This window comes from Lepisma saccharinum, chromosome 2 (assembly GCF_977018435.1).
Source record: "Lepisma saccharinum chromosome 2, izLepSacc3.1, whole genome shotgun sequence".
NCBI lineage: Eukaryota > Metazoa > Arthropoda > Insecta > Zygentoma > Lepismatidae > Lepisma > Lepisma saccharinum.
In genome coordinates, this window is record NC_139230.1 from 186205402 (window position 1) to 186227762 (window position 22361).

General features: G+C 40.1%; 1 protein-coding gene across 2 annotated transcripts in view; it reads left to right on the top strand.

Annotated features, from left to right (window-relative positions):
* The window catches only part of LOC145984228 (B-cell receptor-associated protein 31), a 79496-nt gene that overhangs the window by 22263 nt on the left and 34872 nt on the right, over window positions 1-22361 (top strand). For both annotated transcript variants that reach the window (XM_083117799.1, XM_083117800.1), the window contains exon 3: window positions 15931-16031. In XM_083117799.1, the coding sequence (XP_082973925.1) occupies window positions 15931-16031 (101 nt within the window). The remainder of the gene's footprint in view (window positions 1-15930; window positions 16032-22361) is intronic.

The window sequence follows — 22361 nt, forward strand, 5'->3', positions numbered from 1 at the left end:
AGTTACATGTGTTTGTGGAATAGTAAATTTTTACCTGAGCATTATAGTGAATACCTCTTCATGCAGTAATAATAGTAACAATCAGTGGATTTTCTGTCGGTACGCAACGGTATGGCGTACCCACACCATACGCAACGGTATGGCGTACCCACATTTTTTTACAATGAAAGAACATTTTAATTTTACATGAAAAGTATATATGTGTGTGTGTGTGTGTGTGTGTGCACGCGCACATGCGCGTGCATGTTCGTACATGAATGCAGGATCATTTATGAACACAATGATGAACACAATAACAAATCAACAATAATAATGTAGCCAACTTGAAGAATATCAGAACCTTTCTTCCCAGAAAAACACAGTTAGCAATAATAATAATTGTTAATGACCTACTTAATGATAACAATAATATTAATCTTCTTAAACTATTACTTATAAACTTTATTATTATTGTGTGTGTGGCACTTGGTTCTAATTGGCGAGTTCTTGTGTGCACGTAATCATGTAGTTATGATTGAAATGCGAGATTTAGCTGTGCTGTATCAAGGTTTTTTCCTCATCACCTGGTGGAGGCACATAGTGGTTTCTGATCCCACTTTCAACTGTAGGTCCAGTCCCGATTAGCCTTACTGTGCATAACGTGGACTTAAAACTCCAAATCAATCAATATTTTGTCATCGGTTTCCGAGCACGTCGAATGTTCCTTTATCAATTCCATGTAATCATCATTCACTTCATCGTCGCTATTTGTCAAAATGGCAGGAGAGTGACGTGAAATAAGGGAACAGAAAGCACCAAAATCATTACGTTTTTATTTGTTTATTTCCCGTGGGTTCTTAATTTAATCTTGTGGATTGCAATAAATGTTGAGCTACTCTTATGGATGAAACAACCACAAAGTAACATGCATGTGTGCTCCGTGAAATGAATACAGATCTTCCCCTTTGTGAATTCCAATGATTATGATGAAATTACCTGGCTTCGTGTCGGAGTGGGGATCATAACATTCTACAACACCAGGGGACTTAAGTTTGAATCCTGGTTAATGCACGGATTTCTGCTCATCCTTTCACCTACTTCATCGCTCCATCATCCATGAGTGGGCCTTGTTGAGACCATGTACACCAATAAAGAACGAGTAGATATGCACTTCATGTATGGTTTGGCAGATGGCAATGCTGTAGAGGCCCGTTGTTTGTACCACGAAAAGTACCCACACCGAAGATGCCCAGATAGAAAAACGTTTGTGAATATCCATCGCCGCCTGTTTGAATTTGGCAATTTTGCACCTCGTGTTATTGAAATAGGACAACCTCGATCTAAGACTCCTGTGCAAGAAGAGGAGATTCTGGATATTGTGACTGCAACTCCTGAAATCGGCACACGAAGGTTAGCAATGCAAGTGGATATTCCTCATTCTACTATCTGGAGAGTATTGCGAGAACAACAGTTGTATCCCTATCACCTGCAATGTGTACAGGCATTATCACCAGCAGATTTACCCTGCGCGTGTCGTGTTCTGCCAATGATTTTTGCAGCAATGTGCTACAACTCCTAACTTTCCTGGACATCTTCGGTGTGGGTACTTTTCTGGTACAAGCGACGGGCCTCTACAGCATTGCCATCTGCCAAACCATATATGAAGTGCATATATGCTCGTTCCTGATTGGTGTGCATGGTCTCAACAAGGCCCACTCATCAAATAGCTGGTTGTGTTACAGGAAACCACCTGTGGAAGATAGACAAATTCCAGTGAGCACATGATATGACAGCCTATAACTCGGAAACCAAACATTTCCGGACCTATGTTCATATAAACTTTTTTCATTGTTTACATGTAAGGAACACGCTCCAAAAGTTATGCCGCCTATTTATGGGACACCCTGTATATGGACATACGTTTGAGAATTGTTCTCTAATGGTACAAGACAATGTATTGAAGATGATGAAACAATCAAATCCAATATTTACAACTTTAACAAACTACAAGAATCATAGGACTGTGTACAGGGGACAAATATATTTCATTATCTCATTCACAACCTAGCATGTGCTTATTGTACAAATATCCTCGCACATGTCAGTAAAAATATATATGCGCATAAATACTCATCCAAAAATCACACACATTCAACAAGAATGACCAGCCCCATGCCAATAAAAAAAAAAATCTTATCATTCATCGCGATTGATATAGCCATCGCTGAAGGTGACGTTAGTTGCTGAAATGACTATCTTTCAACAAAACTACATTATCGTTGCAAGTTAACAAAGGGGGACTTTCCAATAGTTACTACACAGCAATCAAAACAATTATCAGGGTGGCGACAGACCTGGAAAACCGGGAAAAGTCAGGAAATTTGAGGTGTCAAAAATAGTCAGGGAATTTCGTCTTCATTGACTTTTTCTTTTTTAATTTAAAGATATTGTTATGGAACTCTGCACGAGAACAGAAAATTGTTAAAACTCGGGCACTATGGGAGCAATCTACTTCGGATAAGTTTTAATTTTCAGCTAAAACATCAGCACATGCAACCGTGTACAATTCAGAACGCCGGACCGAGGAAGGGGGTTTGGGGGAGCCCGACCCCCGAATTTCAATTAAAAAAAACATAAAAATCTGAAGTTTGCCCCCTCTTTTCCCGTTATTTTGTGGATAAGGCGCAAACCTTAGTATTCTCTTCAAAGAATGGACGTTTCCAAAGAGAATGAAACATGTTTCATGTTCTTGGGTGCCATAAGCCAAAATGTGAAACACTGTTTTTTACTAAAAATAGGTAATTTGCATATTGCTCAGAAAATTGTTATAACTCTGACACTATGCGAGAAATCTACTTCGGATAAGTTTTAATTTGCAGCTAAAACATCAAAGCATGCAACCGTGTACAATTTAGAACGCTGAACTGAGGAAAGGGGGTTTGGGGACACAGCCCCCTAATTTCAATGAAGAAACCATAAGAGTCTGGAGTTTGCCCCCTCTTTCCCGCTATTTGGGAAGAAGGCACGAACTTTAGTGTTCTTTTCAAAGAATATACATTTCTGAAGAGAACATAACATGTTTTATGTTCTTGGGTGCCATACAAGTTGAATAATAAGCCAAAGTGTGATTTTTTAATTATTTTTTTTACAATAGGTAATTTGCGTTTTTGGAGGAAAATTGTTCTAACTCTGGCACTATAGGAGCAATCTACTTCGGATAAGTTTTGTTTTGCAGCTAAATCATCATAGCATGCAACCGTGTATAATTCAGAATGCCGAACCGAGGAAGGGGGGTTTGGGGGCGCAACCACCGAATTTCGATGAAAAAAAAGAATTGGAGTTTTTCCCCTCTTCTGCCGCTATTTTGGGAGAAGGCGCAAACCTTAGTATTCTCTTCAAAGAATTGACGTTTCCCAAGAGATTGAAACATGTTTCATGTTCCTGGGTGCCATACAAGTTGAATAATGAGCCAAAATGTGATATTTTTTTTTTACAAAAAATAACTATTTGCATTTTTGGAGGAAAATTGTTATAATTCGGGCACTAAGAGATCAATCTACTTCGGGTAAGTTTTGTTTTGCAGCTAAAACATCAGAGAATGCAACGGTATACAATTCAGAACATTTCTCAAAAGAATGAAACATGTTTCATGTTCTTTGGTGCCATACAAGTTGAATAATGAGCCAAAATGTGAAAGAAACTCTGTTCGGAAATGTGGCATGGATATATTGCAGAAAGGGGGTAGGTTGGTCATCAATATGAATTTCCCAGGCTTGCTCCAGACCTGTGTCAGAGTTTCCACCCAAACATGAGAGTATGAAGGTCCAAAAAGAACATTCTTCATTTCGTAATCAGCACCATGACACCATATGGTATCATCGGGCGAGTACGACCTTACACTGATGATACCATATGGTATCATCGGGGGAGTAAATGTTAAGCCTCTAAATATTACGTGGAAAATGCATTGAATTGTCATTTTTTTCTTGTCCATATGGGAGTAGTAAGGGGACTTGTCAACAGATGGAGGGGATAAGAGGAGGTGGCGCCGTCCGATAGTTGTCGGACGTAGTCGTAGTAGTTGTTGGGTAAACTGAAGGAACATGGAAACAAATAGGTTCCATTGATACATACGATTTTTGTCGAATATCGCCACCTGACAAAGTATCTCACTACAACATGCGACAGAAATTGCATGGACTGCAACATCCAACAAAAATCAAATGCATAAACAAGAAGGGCTTTATACTGCAAATATGCTGCTGGAATTTTATTACTCTTCTTGCTCACTTCACCTTATTTAATGTAGCAGTGCTTACGAAGGTTTTCTTTCATCATCCTGACGTATTACTGGTTCCGCAGAAGTTAACATATGTTTACAATGACATTGCACTATTCTTAGATATCAAGAAGAATCCAACCAAATGGAATATATATTGAATACTATCACGAAAAAGTGAAACATAAATCTGCATTAGTGAACGTTATAAAAATTGGCAAGTGCATGCTCCCAACCTCAAATTTACTGCAACACTGTAAATTCCTGTCTCTTTAAACTCATGAGAGATGGTCATTAATCTCTCACTGAGTAAGGTTAATGTCCAATATTATGAAATAAAATACTAATAATAGATACGTAAATATTTTAATATCATATTTACTCGAATCATTCAATCATAAAAGCAAATCGCTTTCTTCAAGAATTCACTTTTTTCTGCCAGCCCTGCTAAATTTTCACTTTCCATCTACTGATTTATACGAGGGGTGGCCAGAAAGTAATTTCCAATTAGTAGGGACATTGATTTTTTTTTTGCAAACGCGAAAACTGTGAAAAATGGTAATTGCTGCGAAGTTATGTTTAGGAATGTGCAGTGATGATGTCTGGACACATTTTTCGCCCATTCGAAATAATGTGAATTTGGCATAAAATGCGAATTGTTGGCATTTTTAGTGATTTTTTTTTAAAGAAATGTCCTAAATCAACGAAAAATTCCATGAAATTCAACATTCTTGTCTTTTCTAGGCCATGTTTGTGTACATAGAACATGCAAGGTTTACAACATTTTACTCAAGTAAACTATAGAGTTATACGTACATGGAATAATTCCGACAGCCACATTAAATCATGTATTTCCCCCAATTTTTTCAACTTAACAAGTCAAAAAAAAGATAATGCCAATTTTTGGTGCTAATATATCGGTATCTTTCATCAGGTGAGATTGATTGATTTTAATTTTTTGGGTGCGTCACCACTTATGGTCATTGTGCACCCTTCATTATATACGGGGAAAATTCCATTATCTAAAATCCTTAACTTAAAATTAAAAAAGGGATATGGAAAATAACTTTCCCGAAATAACTTTCAAGATATCAAACTCTCACGAAGAGGCGTAAGCCATTTGACTTACTTTGAAACAGTAGTTAAAAACACCATGAAGCTATAATTTGAGATATTTGCTAGAAAATGCGCTAAAATGAAAATGTGAATTTTGGGGAAAATAACACCTTGTAGTGAAAAATAAAAAATAAGAAAATACACCAATTTTTTAAAAAAATAACAAAATATCAAGGTCCCTACCGATTAGGCATAAATAAAACAAGAATATCAGTTGTAATTTATTGCATTAGTAACAGTGAGTCCTAACCTAATTTTCGGCATAATCACCACCATTGTTCTGGCATTTGTCGTATCATGGCACTAAATTTTGTATGCCTATGGTATATGTGTCTGACAGCAAAGACTGGAACTATCTCTTCCGCAGTGTATCTGTCAAATCCTTGCCCTGCCAGAAACCTCTTCAGTTAAACAAAGAGATGAAAGTAGGAACATTCAAGGCCAGGGCTGTACAGGGAGTTGTCCAAGATCTCTCACCCGAAGTGATGCAAAGTACCCGTGTGTACCCAGCTGTATGGGGTTGTGCACATTCGATTGGCCTTCCGTGAATTGTCTGCACCATCGTCTGACCTTACTATCACTCACGACGTCCTGTCTGCACACCTCATACGATTGCTGGTGGCTCTGTGCCAAATTCTGAGCGTGCGATGTAGGCTACATCGCAGTCGGTGGGAGACTGTATGAGAGCTGCAATCTTTAACCTAGAACTGTCCTAAAACGGCTGCATTGCAACTGTACCAGATTACAGCTACATGCCACCTCTTCCTGCCTGCATGTGTGTGTGTAGCTCTCCGACCACTAGTGCTGCGTATAGGCACCATTGGAGCTTTTTTAAGGATGGCCGTCGTATATGAACTTTCAGAAGCTTTTATTATTAGAGTGTTCCTGTTTTAATGTGTGGTTAGCTAAATCAGGTACCTATACAATGCAATTCTATAAATTCCTTGCGTTTAATTTCTAATACCTACATACCCTTTTCGTCAGTATTAATGGTATAACTGCATATTGTCAGTTTCACAGTACTTCACTTGGATATATTGTACTGAAGCAGAAATCCCATTGAAAATGTAAGGAAATATGACACTTTATTTTGTTCGATTCAGTTGTTTCACTTATATGCAAGAGTTAAGTTGTTTGCTTTACAGAGAAGAGAGAAGTAGCTTTATGCATTGAAAAATGAGTCCGCATTCATGGTTCTTGCAAGCAGAGGGTTCCAAACCTCAGTGGAAATATCAACATATAATACGGAGAATGTATAGCTAAGGAGACTGATAAATTACAAATTGTATTTCTTAATCAATCACTCTTCACTCTTATCTCATTTAGTCATAACTTTAAAAATAATCAAGTATTTTATTTTAAACTTACTGCGTATGAAAAATTCCATAATCGTTCCCTAGCTTGTGAATTGTAATAATTTTCCAAATTCACTATTTTGCAGTTTGAATTCAAATCATAGAGAATAGAGAAATAAAGTCAATTTAATAGAAGATAATATTGGTACTTAACGAAACCATACGTGGATCTGTGTGAGTTTATTATTTCTATTTGCAAAAAGATCGATTTAGTTTAGTATGTAATTGTCAGGGAAAAATGTAAATTTTGTCCTGGAAAACCTGGAAAAGTCAGGGAATTTCATTTCTGCTTGTTTGTAGCCACCCTGAATTATATTCTAGACTTGAATTTTACTTGCCCACCTTGATTTAATCGCCGAAATTTTAGTCATCTATTCCCGGCAGAATCCCAACTGGACGGGGAAAATTGCCATGCCCATTGCCTCGGGTACCTGACTCATCTGGGCAGACCAACTGTTGCAAATCATGGTCGTAGGCACAGGAGTAAGAGAGAGAGAGAGAGTGACTCGCGGAACAGGAATCTGGCCCGAAACACTTGGCAGGTGGCAGCAGGATCGGAACTCAAGTGAGCGTTTGGGGGCAGACGAAGTATCAACAAAAGAACAATGGCAAGGAAGCGGGCATAATTGTTCTCACATACAGGATGAGCAAGAAAGATGTGGCGAAACGGGATAAAGAAACGGTTTGAATAACGCAGTGTGGAAAACTGCACTCTTCTGGGCTCTCTGGCTGTTTCCACTCGAATATGATACCGCTAGAGGCGCTGGTGTCAGTGCAGCTGCATGGCATTCGTATGCTTATAATGAAAGTAAATGGAGTTTTCGCTGCAACATCTGATTCTTTTACATGAAGCATTTCTATGAATGTGATAATTGCTATGATATTTGGTACATTGGTCGCGAAGATATTAACAAACATTCTAGACAGTCGACCATGTCCTGTTATCGTTATGCTTTCATTAATAATAATGGAGAAAAAATATGCGTGGAATGCTCTTGGTAACTAAATTTTTGTGTATGAATTAGGTTCATTATTATTATCATCATCATTTCTTTTAAATATATACACACTGAAGCATTTGTATTTTTTATATTTACTGTATCTTCCACTTTAAACAAATTGTGGCGATGATGATGATGATGATTGCATGAAACGACAAGGCGAAACCCACAAAACTTCCTTAGTGCCATCGACATGAATGTAAGGAAACTTTCAGACCAATGGGACAAGCGACACGGGATGTTCACACTGATGTGACTAGTGACACAGACACTTCCAGACTGTAAAATAGCATTCATTGTGCATGAGGGTCCAAACAGCAAACTTAACACATGTTCATATGTCGTATTCGCGTGCTACTTGTTACTTCGGTCTGAAAGCACCTTAAAGGAAAGGTACCCAGACCGAACCTACGTGCCACAGGGGGAGTTCTCAACTAAGTGACAAGCGACATGGTGCCTTCAATCTATTAGCAAGCGTTTGCTGCTAATTGTGCGAACAACAGTTCTAGGCGACATGATAAGCCACATTGCTGCTAATGGACATTTCCACTTAATTTTTTTTACAACAATTTTAAAAACTACACCCTGGAAAAATGACCCCTGCAAGGTCTCGCATTTCTCTGCATCCAGTTTAAGGCAGAAACGAGACTTCCAAAGTTGAGGCTAGCGTTGCGCTGAAAACATGCCCCGCCATGTTAATACATCATGACTTAAAGAGAGCTGATTTGTAGTCTGCTTCGAGCGTACTGTGGGTTCACATGAGTGAACATGTGCAGCAGTTTTACAAATTTAAATAATGGAAGAAGGAGCGATAGTGGAAAGGAAAGCTATGCTTTGGAATGATCATTCTTCTATGATATATCCCTGCTGCTCACGTGCAAGATAAATGAAAGGGTTCTGCTAAGGGCATGTTCTCAGGTCATGCAAAAAATATTGCTTGCAAAATAGGTTGCTGACCAAACTTTCGAAATATATATATTTTAAACTTATATTTATCAAAATTTACCGTAACCTATGTAGTGCAAAATAAGAATTTTCACATTCGTCACTTTATTTATAAAGCCTATTTTACTTTATATTACATAAAGCAATTTCAATTTGGGTTTCATTTCTGTTGTGCAAGTTATGGTCAATATTTTTGGGCAATTGAGAAAATACACTGAGAAGATTACATACATACATACATACATACATACCCATACATATATGAATGTAATTGTGTAAGGTTTGATTAATTTCTTATCCACGGTAATGTTTAAGGACGATATATATAACCTCTGTATGTATTTTTTTTATATCTGAAATATGTATAAATATTATTTTGATGTGTATAAATCCTATGTAAGACATTTACTGTGCACTGTAAAAGGGCAGATGCCTGTTGTGCGCAGGATAATAAATAAATAAATAAAAAATAAATAAATCAGTTGCACAGTACATATTAATACTTAGTTTATGTATAATTATTACAAGGAAATAATGGGTATATCCAAGGGCATATTTAAGGGGGGTTCAACGGGTCCACACCCTTTGGTTCAGTAAAATTACCAGTTACCTGATCTATCTGCTTGTTCATAAAAATTTATTCGGACTTATTTTATTCTCTGAAATTAGAGACGTAGGATGGGATACGGATGGGAAGGAAATTACATAATTCCGCACACCATATGGGACTGCAGACCAAATGTCTGCAATTTCCTGATAGTTTCGGAATTTCTGCGATAAGAAACTGCATTGAGACTGTCAAATCAGTTATTTTTTCCGCCTCGAGTCATCTTAAAGATATTTGGTTTTTAAAAATGCAGTGACACAAGATGAACAGAAAAGTATCAATATTAGTGTGACTTCGTGACTACATACACACAACTTTGTTGGGTCCAGCACCCCCTGTTCCCCAACAAGCTTCCGGCCAGCAGTGTTCTGGATTTTCACTTATGAAATAAAGCAACCCTAATCATACCTAAAGTTGATCCACCCCCTCCCCCCACGTGAACTATATATGCGCCCATGTGTATAACAATATCCCATACTGAAATGGTACGATATATTTTGAATTTTGTACTGCGAAAAAAGCAGCCTCATCTCGTTACCCTGAACGCATTAATTGGTTGGTTCACAACTTCACCACTAAGGATCCTATCGAGACGAGACATGGCAGCCTTGGTCTCATTCTCGTTGAGAGTTGTAAAAATCTGTCTCGCTCGTGTTTATTTGTAAATATCTCATTGACAGTCTCATCTCGATTTATAAACATCAATCTCGGTTTGGGAGGGCAATTCTCGTTCTCGTCTCAAGTCTCGAAAAATATAGAATTAACAACGTATGCAAAGGCTTATCATTATAAATACTATATATATATATATATATATATATATATATATATATTTACTCCTAGTTTCGATGGTAAGAGCCCTCGAAAACTGAATATTATCCTGCTTATATATGCAAACCAAACTGCAGATTCAGAATTACCAGGAATGAACTGGCATTGTAATTATTATACACAAAATTCATGATTTATCTGAGGAAGTCGCATGTTCCATGTTTGACTCTCCACCTGGGCATGACTGTTTCCTTGTGAGTAACATTTCATTGAACTGGAAATTGTTACATGGGAGGATGTTTGCTCGAGACTTTGGGGACAGTGGATGCTTCTATTGTTAAAGTTAGTGTTGCTCATGAGATGAGGAGACATTTTCAGTCTCTTCTCATAAAAGGAGATGGGACAAGTGAATGTTTTCGAAATGAGATGGGACAAGAAAAAGTTCGTCTTGTATCGTGGCAGATTGGGTGATACTTAGATTGTGCTTGTTGGTGGTGGTGGTAGTGTGTGTGTGGGGGGGGGGGGTCCTCCTGCACTCCGAATTCGAATACTGCTTGTAGTCATTCATCTTCATTGTAGCGATTAGCCAAAAGTGGGAAGAAATGTGATGTTAGAGAAGATACATACTAAATTAACCATGCGTTCTCATCGTTGAGGTTAAACAAAGTGATGGAAAAGCGACGTAAAAGTAGGCTCAATACAAAAATTTGCAATATATATATTAACTGAAGAAAACTCTCATTTAGTGCAGGAAATTTAAAAACTCGCCGTACCTTTTTATACTGTATCACCTCTTATATTGCAGAAATTGGTGTGTAAACCAGTGTGTTCTAAACATATTATCTTAAAATTTGCGAAGAAAATATTATGATGAAAATAATTGTAATATTATGATGAAAATAATTGTAATTCCAGAAAATGCATTACTATAACATTTAAGTTCTTGCCAGTCAGAACCAACCTATGTATTCGCAATGAACAAGGCTGTTCACATGTTCAGCCATTGACTGTTACAAGTTTTGCTTTGTCACCCTAATGGGAAAACCCTCTACCGAGTGGCTGAATTATAGTAAATACTGCTATACAGCTAGGGCATAATTCATCTTAAATACTGGTATACTGCTAGGGCATAATTCATCTCCAAGAAATGGAGCACAGCACTGGAAGTTACAAGATACTTGTTTTACACAGTAACAAGTGACTTTGCTGTCGCTTCCGCGGCTCATGCTAAGTTGACGGGACGAGCAGAAGCACTGCCTACATGCATTTCTAAGTGATGATGTCAGAGGACCTCGTGTCTGTGGAGAGGACGTTTTCAAATCCTTGATGTAGGAGGTGAATTTCAGCGGTGATTGAAGGCGTGTTTCTCGAGAACCAAAACAAATATCGCTGAGATATTTTGCACATCTCATGTTTGTGTCATTATCTGTAAAATGAATGGATTTAAAACGTTTTTCATGTCAAAGTGGAAATGTCCATTGTGCGAACAACAAATCTAGGCGACACGATAAGCCACACTTGTCGCTTGTATGGCACTCAAACTGGGCCATTTCCTCAATAGCTTGCAACGTGTTGCCGTGGTTTGTTGTTCGCACATGTGCGATGCAATGAGTGTCTTGCTTGGGAGATTGCGCAGTAAAGCGACAAGCGGCACGTGACATTTATCACTTGAGGATTTCATGAACGCTGGCCTGTGCTGCCCGTCATGCCGCTATGATTGAAAATTTTGCTCTTGATTGGCTCGTTTCCAAGTGACGTGTTGCGTGTTGCTTCGATATGAAAGTTGCCTTGGACCGAAGGACCCATGTTGCTTTGGTTTTTAATCTCCTTGACGACGACACAGTGCAGTCAGAGCTTGTGTCCCTGCGGTTTGAAAGGCTGCATTGATTACAGACTGCTCGCTTACAAGCGACACTTGTGGTTTGTCGTCTCGGTATGAAATATCTCTCAGGATACTATTTATATTCTAATAACATACCTAGGTAGAAAAATAAACTCTAGTACACAATCCAACACCTGACGTCCAGAATCACATTGCGATGTTTCTTCTTGGTTACGCATGCTATTTTTTATTATTTTTATTTAACTTTTCTTTCCAAAGTAATGCCATTTCGTGACCACAGATCACTCCACAAATATAACTGTCTTCGTTAATTCACATACCGCCTTTCAACAAATCTACACAATATATTCCAAAAACTAACTAAGCCGCATTACTTTCATAAGAAAATTAGCAGCTGTACTGATCTCACTGCAATCTATGTTGTCATCCATCTCGGTACAGCACCTTGAATAATGTAGTGTGGAAAACGACCCAAGAAACTAGTTCCCCAGATGGATGAAAACATAGATGGCAGTGCGATCAGTAAGAGTGCTAATTTTCTTATGAAAGTAATGTGGCTTAGTTAGTTCAAAGCTTGGAGAATCTAATTAGCACAGATAAAAGCTTCACTAAGTATTATTTAAAAGAAAAATCATGATTTGAAATATAGCTTGTGTGAGCAGTTTTTCTTAGTTTTTCCTTGGCTTGGATATGAGTTCTGACTTTCATATGAGGTGTGAAGTGGGTTTTGTGCTCAAGAGTGCTAAGCCTGACCTGCCTAACCTAACAACAAAGGCATTTTGCGGTGAAATGCTCCTTTGCATTCCATGCACATGAAAATGATGACAGCAGCAGTCCATAAACAAATTGCTGCTCACAAACAACGAATCGTACAGGAGTATTTGGAAGGATATATATAGTAGTTTTCTAGAAAACATGTAATGACTCGTCATTAAGACTATGAAGTGTGTGTTAACAGACATAATTAGAAATCGAACCATGGTAAAAAAGAATGTGTTCAATGATAGATTTGAAGTTAAACAATTGGTACTTGTACCCAGCATAATGCATTAGTGACTGCATTGTTGATTTCAGATAAGTTATCAAGATTGTGCTGCTAGTTAATGTGTGAAGAAAGTTTAAAAAGGAGTAACAATATATCAATAATAGCTTATTTCTGAAGTACTGGTGGATTAGAGTGCTGCATGAAGAGAATTTTGCTATAGTGCCTGATAGTTTGCACAGGTGATGCTAGATGGTGCACAGAATTGATACTTTTTGTAAAAAAAAAAAAAAAAAAAAAAAAGGTAAAGTGTTCCCCTGTGCATAGAGCACCACGCCATGAAGGCGTATAGGGGGTGTGGGGGTAACGCCCCACACTTTCTTGATCCGGTCATGAGTGGGGGTGATGTGATCAGCATCACGCCCCTGACCGCCTTTACCCCCCAGAGTTTCCCCCAGGTACCCATGTTATTCGACGCTGGGTGGGCGCCGGGGCCGCTTCCATCGTTAGAAAAGTTCCCGGATTTGAACCGGCCGGGGATCGAACCCGGGACCTTGAGCATGGTAGTCAGACGCGTTACCGACTGAGCCACCGCGGCCACAGATACTTTTTGTGCTCAAGCAAATAATGCCTGAACAAGCAACATGTACTCGAAGCCCAATAGTACAAGTACACATATGACAGTTTGTGGTAGTGGGCACTCAAATGTGGACACAGTGAAATTGAAACTTAAGTGAACATAATTATCTCCATGTTAAAATGTAGTTTTGCCTATCTTACTAATTCACAGTGATATACCCGGTATACCGGTATACCCGGTGATGACAGCAGATGTGAGGTGGATGCTTGGAGATTAAGGACAAAAAGATTCCTTGTTTTTTTATTTTTTTATTATTATTCGGTTTCCTGTTGATTGAACATTTATTACAAAGATATGTATTTGCCGAAATATTCGTCATCCGTCCTTCAGCCACTTTTATCATCTGGAGGCTCTGCCTTGAAAGGGTTAAACCTGGGCAAAACTGGGTTTTATTGTTTTTTTTCAGGTTATGTTTAAAAATGTGTATGTAATGAATGAAATAGATTTTCCCCCAGGTAGTAATGCATCATAACATTCAGTTTGTATTGCTTTGTACCCTGCCCCAGTTATCTCTGGAGCAGGCAAACGTAGTGATGCAAGATGGCTCCACCAATGAAGTTGTGAGAGGGAACTGGATTGTGTGGAATAGAAAAAGATATCAACGGAAAAAGGACAAACTGAAGTAGTAATTGACAGGCGGAAAAGTTAAAACTTCCATTTGATTAGCCGTAACAAGTTAAAGTTGATTCCCCATAAGGAATACGTGGGTTTCTGAAAATTCGTATTCATCATGTTTTTCTAACAACGTATCTAGCTTAATAATCACTCTTTCACTTGCAACATGTGAAGACATTCTTACTCTATTCAACACTGGCTTTTTTCCTGAGTACTGTTGCCCATTCGGACGATATTGAAATAAATGCACTGGTGTGAAATTGTCACTCTTCCCCTTAAAATGAAAACTATTATTTTGCAAGAAACTATGATGTGGAAAATAGGTTCTGCAAGTGACCTTATTCATAAGTCTCTTGCGGTACAATGCCAGGGTCCCAAGTTCAAATCCCAGTCTGGGCATGGGTGTTGTTTGTGAGTGTCCCTTCATCATTGTCACAATTAACCAAAAGTGGAAGAAAAGTGATACTAAATAACAAAACAAATCAAATAAGTGTTGCATCGTCAGATTATTGTGAATCCTCTGCCACTGCCATAATAAAAAAACACATGCATAGTAATGAAGCATCGATTTATTGAACATGAACATTTCAGGACTGTAAGTTGCACATACATTTCAACAATGTAATAAACAATGATATTTCATGGAGGCTGGCTTGGCTGTCTTTGCTAACTAGCCCAACCCTGCTTCATTGCTTTTTCTTTGTTATTACATTAAAAACCAATAGATGGCACTGGCTGGATTCATCATGCAATAATGCATTCACAATTTAAATAACCGAATGCTGTGCACCTTGAAGACATTGCCTTCAAGTAATCACACTGCACTGCACTGGGAAGGGGTCACAATCTCGCGACATCTCTTCATCTGGCCGTGATTAATTTTAATTGTTTCTATTCATACAAATCCATCATAATGTAGCTCAACATTTCATCCAGCTTCCAGCTCAGAGGCAGGGTCATACAGAGCTGAAGTCCCAAAATTTTCACGGGGTATGTACCAAGTTTCGTGAAACTTTATGTAGGACCCATTTTTTCATTAACTTTGGATTATATTTTTATTAAATATATGGCTCAAATCATTTAACTTCTAGGGCCTCCCCGGTGATGTAGTCTTAACCTTGTTTCCTTGTAATCAAGGAGCCCCAGGTTCGATACATGGTGGAGGTACATTGCACTCAGTGGTTTGGATCCCAATTTAAACTGTAGGTGCAGTCCTGATTAGCCTATCTGCACATAAAGTGGACTTAAGAAAACAAATCAAACAAAATCATGTAACTTGTAGGAAAAAATGTCATTGATGGTCGAATAATGATGATATACCAATAATTAAACTTGTATTTTAATGATTGAGTTTGAACATATAAGCCACAGTGATTGAAAGTAGAATGTGTACACATTGAAGCAGAAGGTATACATTATTGAGTAAGGTTAACCAGAGGATGTGTGCCATATACTGCAATATACCCTCGACTACAGCCCTGGGACCATGTCTCATAATTTGCAGCTTTGGATTCTTCTGCTTCCATCTGGATTGTTGATGGTTCTGAAAGATACTCACATGAACATCGGTTCCAGAAGTGCTGGTACAATTATTGCTTGGTCTACCATCTTGATAGTTGGACTGCAATGAGTTTCCTATCAGACATTACAATGGTAGTGCTTCATCAATCAGAAAATTACATGACACCTCAGACCTTTAAAAAACTAAATATACATTACACTATTTATTATGTAGTATTCATTCTGTTGCTGCTCCATGTATATACATATTGTGCAGTGTATTTTTCTTCTTTCCAGATGGCAGAAGATTTTCAAATCTAGATTCCTTCAGTCTCTTGCTAACCAGGCATCTGTGTACTTTTTCGTATTGTTGGCTACTCTCATCTTGTTTTTCCTTGGTAAGTAGTACAACAAATTAACAGTTACCATTGAAATATATTTTTGAAATGGTGCCAATTTCAGGAAGGTATTTACATACACGTTGTAGCCAAAGCTATTGTCAAAATATTTTTTATGTTTTAGTTTCAAAGATTGGCAACACTGCTCACTTTCAATATTTCTTTCCTGTGTCCTAACAAAATACAATTTTCAATTTTAACCTTGAACAGGCATCTGGGACAGTAGTAATCCCAGTTTCTGTAAGTGCCCTGATGACACATGTCTCAGTACCACATGACAGCAAATAGCATGTGATATTTAATAAACCAGAGATTATATTTCAGTTGGGAATTTTTTTTTGTTCGTTTGTTTCTACTTACTTTATGCATACAAAGGTGTAACATACTCAAATTTAATAACCCCGTGGCAGAGTGGTTACACATCACACTATGATGCTAGGGGTCCCGGGTTCGAATCCCGGCCTCAGCGTGTATGTTTGTGAGTGTCCATTCATCAATTTCATCATGTCATCACTCATCTCCATCTTCACAAATTAGCGAAAAGTGGCACAAGAAGCGAAGTAAAATAAACCAAATCAAAATCAAAAAAATCAAATCAAATTTCAATACAGTAATTCCAAAATCTAACACTACCATGTACCCACAGTGAAGTTAATGTGTAGCTGAAAATTGTCCCATAGATTATAAAAAAAGATAACTAATATGTTGGTCATTCTGTGACAAATCAACAAGGTCCTCAACCTTACATTTTTTTATTAATTTGAAACTTTGCATACTGGAAGGGCCACATAAGGTAGGAAAATATGTAAAGTTGCAGATCCATATCTTTTGTATTTCCGAAATTACAGGGGTGCAAAATGTGCGATTTTGACAATTATTTGTCAACATATTGTTAACTTAAATTGCAATATTTCTGCAATCGAAGCACTTATGGAAGTGATTCAAATGACATTGGAAAGGTCTTGAAGTGCTCTTTCACATGAGATTTTGCATGCCTATGTCAGGGTAAAAATAATATTAAAAAAATGAACAATTGAAGGTTGTTTAAAGAAAACTTTGGTAGTCATTTTCTCAAAAAATTTGTCTTTTTTTTTTTTATGTCATACATACATTATTACTCAGTACTGTACATTGAGAATGGGATGCCAATGGGATCCAGAGTTAAGGTAGATTTAAGTTAGGTTAGGGTAGGTAGGTAGGTAATGCATGATAACATATTTTGATAGACAAATTTATAAAATTCAATGAAATGCAATATTGTTTGAATCAACGTACATGAAGCTGATGTTTACATTCCCAGTTATGAGAAGTACATGGTGATTCAAATGTCTGGCCTCCATAGGCAACTCCGTTATTAGTGCACATAGTGAAAAATGGAAAGAGGAGAAAGTTGTTGGAAATAGGTGAGTTTCAATTTAAAGTGCTTGAATTTTCAACGTAGCATGCACCATTCAGGCTGTGCACTGGTACGAGTATCATTGGTAGCCTAAAATGCCACATGCTTGTCCTGGAATACTGTATGCTATCGTTGTATAGGTGTAGTATGTCTCCACATTGGAAGAAGAAGAAAGACAATAAGTGTAGTATGTCTCCACATTTGAATAGGTAGGAAGTTCTTCATTTTTGTATGTTTTCTTTATTTTACTTTCATGTAGGTTAGGTTGCAAATCAGAAAACTGATATGACTTAGAAAAGTTATCACCAGTGAACACTCCTAACCTAACCTTACCTGCATGAAAGTAAAATATAGAAAATATACAAAGGATCAGTCCTTCTGATTTTCATATGTCGAGAATGTGGATACATACTGCGGTGATTACATGTAGAGACATACTACACCTATACCTGCTATCGCAATACCACCAGTACAGTACTTTAGAATGAAACTAGCCTATTTCCAACAACTTCCCCCTCTTTCCATTTTTCGCTATGTGCACAGATGACAACACAAATAATAAATATATTGCATTTTAAATATTCTAGAGAAGAAGTAAAAAAAAGTCAGAATGTTTCCATATTTGTGTGAAATTAGTCAAGTGACACCTTGAAACAGCTAGAAATGTGCAATAGATTCGCTAACAGGGTGACTACTCACCAAGAATTCTGCATGGATTCTGCTTGAATTTTTCTTCGTAGACGTGAAATATTGCAACTTTTATTAATCCAAATCCTATTGAATTTATACATATTAATAAATGCCCTGAGGTGAGATTTTCACACTTGAGTTTTCATTATTATCGAGGAAGGATCTGTAGGAAATGTTGGTTTTTAAAGGTGGAAGATCCGAGGTACAGCCATCCTATACAAAACTTTTCATGGGCAAACTTGAGCAAGAGTTCTTGGATACCCAACCCCTCCTCTGGCTCCGCTTCATCAACAACATCTTCATGCTCTGGACACATGAAGAACCAACCTTATCAGCTTTCCTGGACCAACTTAATCATTTCCGTTCCATAAAATTCACCTGGACGCACTCCCCCAACCAGATCACCTTCCTGGATGTGGACATGCACATCGAGGGAGGACACCTGACTACCTCTATCCACATAAAACCCACCAACCACATGCAATACCTACACTTCTCCAGCTCCCACCCGTTCCACACCAAAAAAGCCATTCCATTCTCTCTGGCCCTCAGGGGACAGCGCCTGAACACTTCACCCACCTCCCGCCAGAATTATAACCTCTGCCTACACCAGGCCCTGGTCAACCGTGGATATCCCTCCATCCTGGTCACCAAGCAAATATTGCAAACTGCCTCACACACCACTGCCACCAACCCACCTGCACTCATTACCCAATATCATCCCCACATCAACAAAATCAGGCACACTACACTCTCTTCTCCCCATTCTCCACAGTGATCCTGAAAAAAAAACATATATCCGGACAAGCAGAGATTGGTTTTCAAATGCCCCCCACCTCCAAAACATCCTGGTCCACAACACTCCTTCACCACACAACCAACACCCCCCTGCCCATAAATGCAACTGCCCTAGGTACAAAACCTGCCCCTCCTCATTACCTCTTACACCCTCCAAGTGCACACGGCCACTGGCAAATTTACCCTCCATCGCAAACGCACCTGCCACGCCTCAAACCTAATCTACATCCTCACCTGCTACATCTGTGGTGATTTTTACCTGAGGGAAATATCAAGGGCCCTCAACCTCCGCATCAATAACCACCGCTCCTCCACCCACAACCTGGACTTCACTGTTGCCCTCCACACCAACCACCACAACATCTGTTTCAATGACTGCTACTGTGAGTGTGTAGGAAGAGTTGGGAGGGTGGGAGGGAGGGATGGTTTGGGGGGGAAGGTGGGTGAGGGATGGGCATTACTGGGTGGCCTTGTTCAGGCCAGGTGGAGTGGTTGCACTCATGGCCGATATGTAGGCTTTCTCCCATTTTTTGCGAACAGAGGTGTTGGCTGGTTTGGGTAGGAGATGGATGATCGCTACCCGGAAGCAGTCGTTGAAACTGATGTTGTGGTGGTTGGTGTGGACGGCGACAGTGAAGTCCAGGTTGTGGGTGGAGGAGCGGTGGTTATTGATGCGGAGGTTGAGGGCTGTTGATGTTTCCCCCAGGTAAAAATCACCACAGATGTTGCAGGTGAGGATGTAGATAAGGTTTGAGGCATGGCAGGTCCCTTTGGGATGAAGGGTAAATTTGCCAGTGTCCATGTGCACCTGGAGGGTGTGAGAAGTGATGAGGATGGGGCAGGTCTTGCACCTGGGGCGGTTGCATTTATGGGCAGGGGGGTGTTGGATGTGTGGTGAAGGAGTGTTGTGGACCAGGATGTTTTGGAGGTTTCCCGACAAACCCAGGGTGGTTTTCAAATGCCCCCCCAACCTCCAAAACATCCTGGTCCACAACACTCCTTCACCACACATCCAACACCCCCCTGCCCATAAATGCAACTGCCCCAGGTGCAAGACCTGCCCCATCCTCATCACTTCTCACACCCTCCAGGTGCACACGAACACTGGCAAATTTACCCTTCATCCCAAAGGGACCTGCCATGCCTCAAACCTTATCTACATCCTCACCTGCAACATCTGTGGTGATTTTTACCTGGGGGAAACATCAACAGCCCTCAACCTCCGCATCAATAACCACCGCTCCTCCACCCACAACCTGGACTTCACTGTCGCCGTCCACACCAACCACCACAACATCAGTTTCAACGACTGCTTCCGGGTAGCGATCATCCATCTCCTACCCAAACCAGCCAACACCTCTGTTCGCAAAAGATGGGAGAGGGCCTATATATCGGCCATGAGTGCAACCACTCCACCTGGCCTGAACAAGGCCACCCAGTAATGCCCATCCCTCACCGGTCCCCTCTAGGTTTGGGGGCCATTTGAAAACCACTCTGGGCTTTTCGGGAAATATGTTTTTGGTTTCAGGATCACTGTGGAGGATGGGGAGAAGAGAGTGTAGTGTGTGCCTGATTTTGTTGAGGTGGGGATGATATTGGGTGATGAGTGCAGGTGGGTTGGTGGCAGACGTTTCTTGGTGGTAGTGGTGTGTGAGGCAGCTCGCAATATTTGTTTCGTGACCAGGATGCAGGGATATCCACGGTTGAGCAGGACTTGGTGTAGGTGGAGGTTATAATTCTGGTGGGAGGTGGGGAAGTGTCCAGGAGCTTTCCCCTGGGGGCCAGAGAGAATGGAATGGCTTTTTTGGTGTGGAACGGGTGGGAGCTGGAGAAGTGTAGGTATTGCATGTGGTTGGTGGGTTTTATGTGGATAGAGGTAGTCAGGTGTCCTCCCTCGATGTGCATGTCCACATCCAGGAAGGTGATCTGGTTGGGGGAGAGCGTCCAGGTGAATTTTATGGAACGGAAGTGATTGAGTTGGTCCAGGAAAGCTGATAAGGATGTGTCCAGACCATGAAGATGTTGTCGATGAAGTGGAACCAGAGGAGTCGTTGGAGGGAAAAGGTATCTTCTTGGTTGATTATCCAAGAACTCTTGCTCAAGTTTGCCCATGAAGACGTTTGCATAGGATGGGGCCATTCTGGTGCCCATGGCTGTACCTCAGATCTGTAGGAAATGTTGGTTTTCGAATGTGAAATTGTTACATGTGAGGACAAGGTGGGCTAAGTTGGTCAGGAAGTTAGTGCTGGGGTTGTGAGGTTTAGGTCTGCTATTGAGGTAGAATTCTATGGAGGGGAGGCCATGGGCGTGGGGTATGTTGGTGTAGAGGGAAGTGACGTCAATGGTGGAAGGGTGCTGATTTTCTGGAGGAAGTGTTTGGTGTCACGGAGGTTGGAGGGCAGAGCTTTCATAAGAGGCTGGAGATGGGAGTCAACAAAGGCTGAGTTTCTTTCTGTGGGTGAGTTGTAGCTGGACACAATGGGTCTACCGGAGTTGCCATGTTTGAATTTTGGGCAATAGATAGAAGGTGGGGGTGCGGGGATTCTCAGGGATTAACATGGCTGTGGTAGGAGCTATCAGGCCTTCAGGCAGGCTGCGGGTGTGGATGAAGTCCTGGATTTTTTTGAGGTGTTCGGAGGATAGGTCAACTGTGGTGGGTTTGTAGGTGGAGGGGTGAGCCAGCTGGCGGGTGGCTTCCGCCAGGTAATCTTGAGAGTTCAAGACCACTGTGGTGGACCCCTTGTTATCTGGGAGGATTTTGATGTTATGGTTGTTGCGGAGATCTCTGAGAGCTTTCTGTTGGGAGGGGTTGAGGTTAGGTTGGTTCTGGAGGTCATTTAAGAATGAGCTGTCAGAGGTGGTGGAAATGATGGCAGTAATGTACCTTTCCAAGGGGTGGTTGGTGGGCAGGGGGGAGGATCTTGGGAGGAGGGGGGACTAAATTGAAGGAGGCTTGGGTGGGTTCCATTTGTAGAAGTTTGGAGTGAGGGGTTTTTGGTCCAGAAATGTTGCCATCGGAGGTTTCGAGCAAAGGTATGTATGTCAAAAAGCAGGCGGAATTGGTTGGGGGGAGTTGTGGGAAAGAAGGTAAGGCCTTTAGATAAAACAGCTATTTCATCAGTGTTAAGTTTATGCCTGAATAAATTGAATACAGTCTGGTTGTTCTGGAGTGGGTTAGGGTCATTGGTGGTCGTAGATCTGGTGGGGGTGGGTTTGTCCGTGGACTGGTTGTTTCCCAAGGTGCGATGTGTGGGGTGCAGATTTGGTTTTCAGGAGGTGTCTTTGCTGGTATGGGAGGGGTGGGCAATGGTAAAGGGTGGTCGGGTAATAGCGAGCATGTTGTTTTGGGACTGAAATTGGGCGGAACTGGAAGGGGGAGAGTGCAGCCAGTCGGAAAAGCTTGACGGCAGAGATTGCAGAGTTTTTGGAGGTATTTAGTGTTAAGG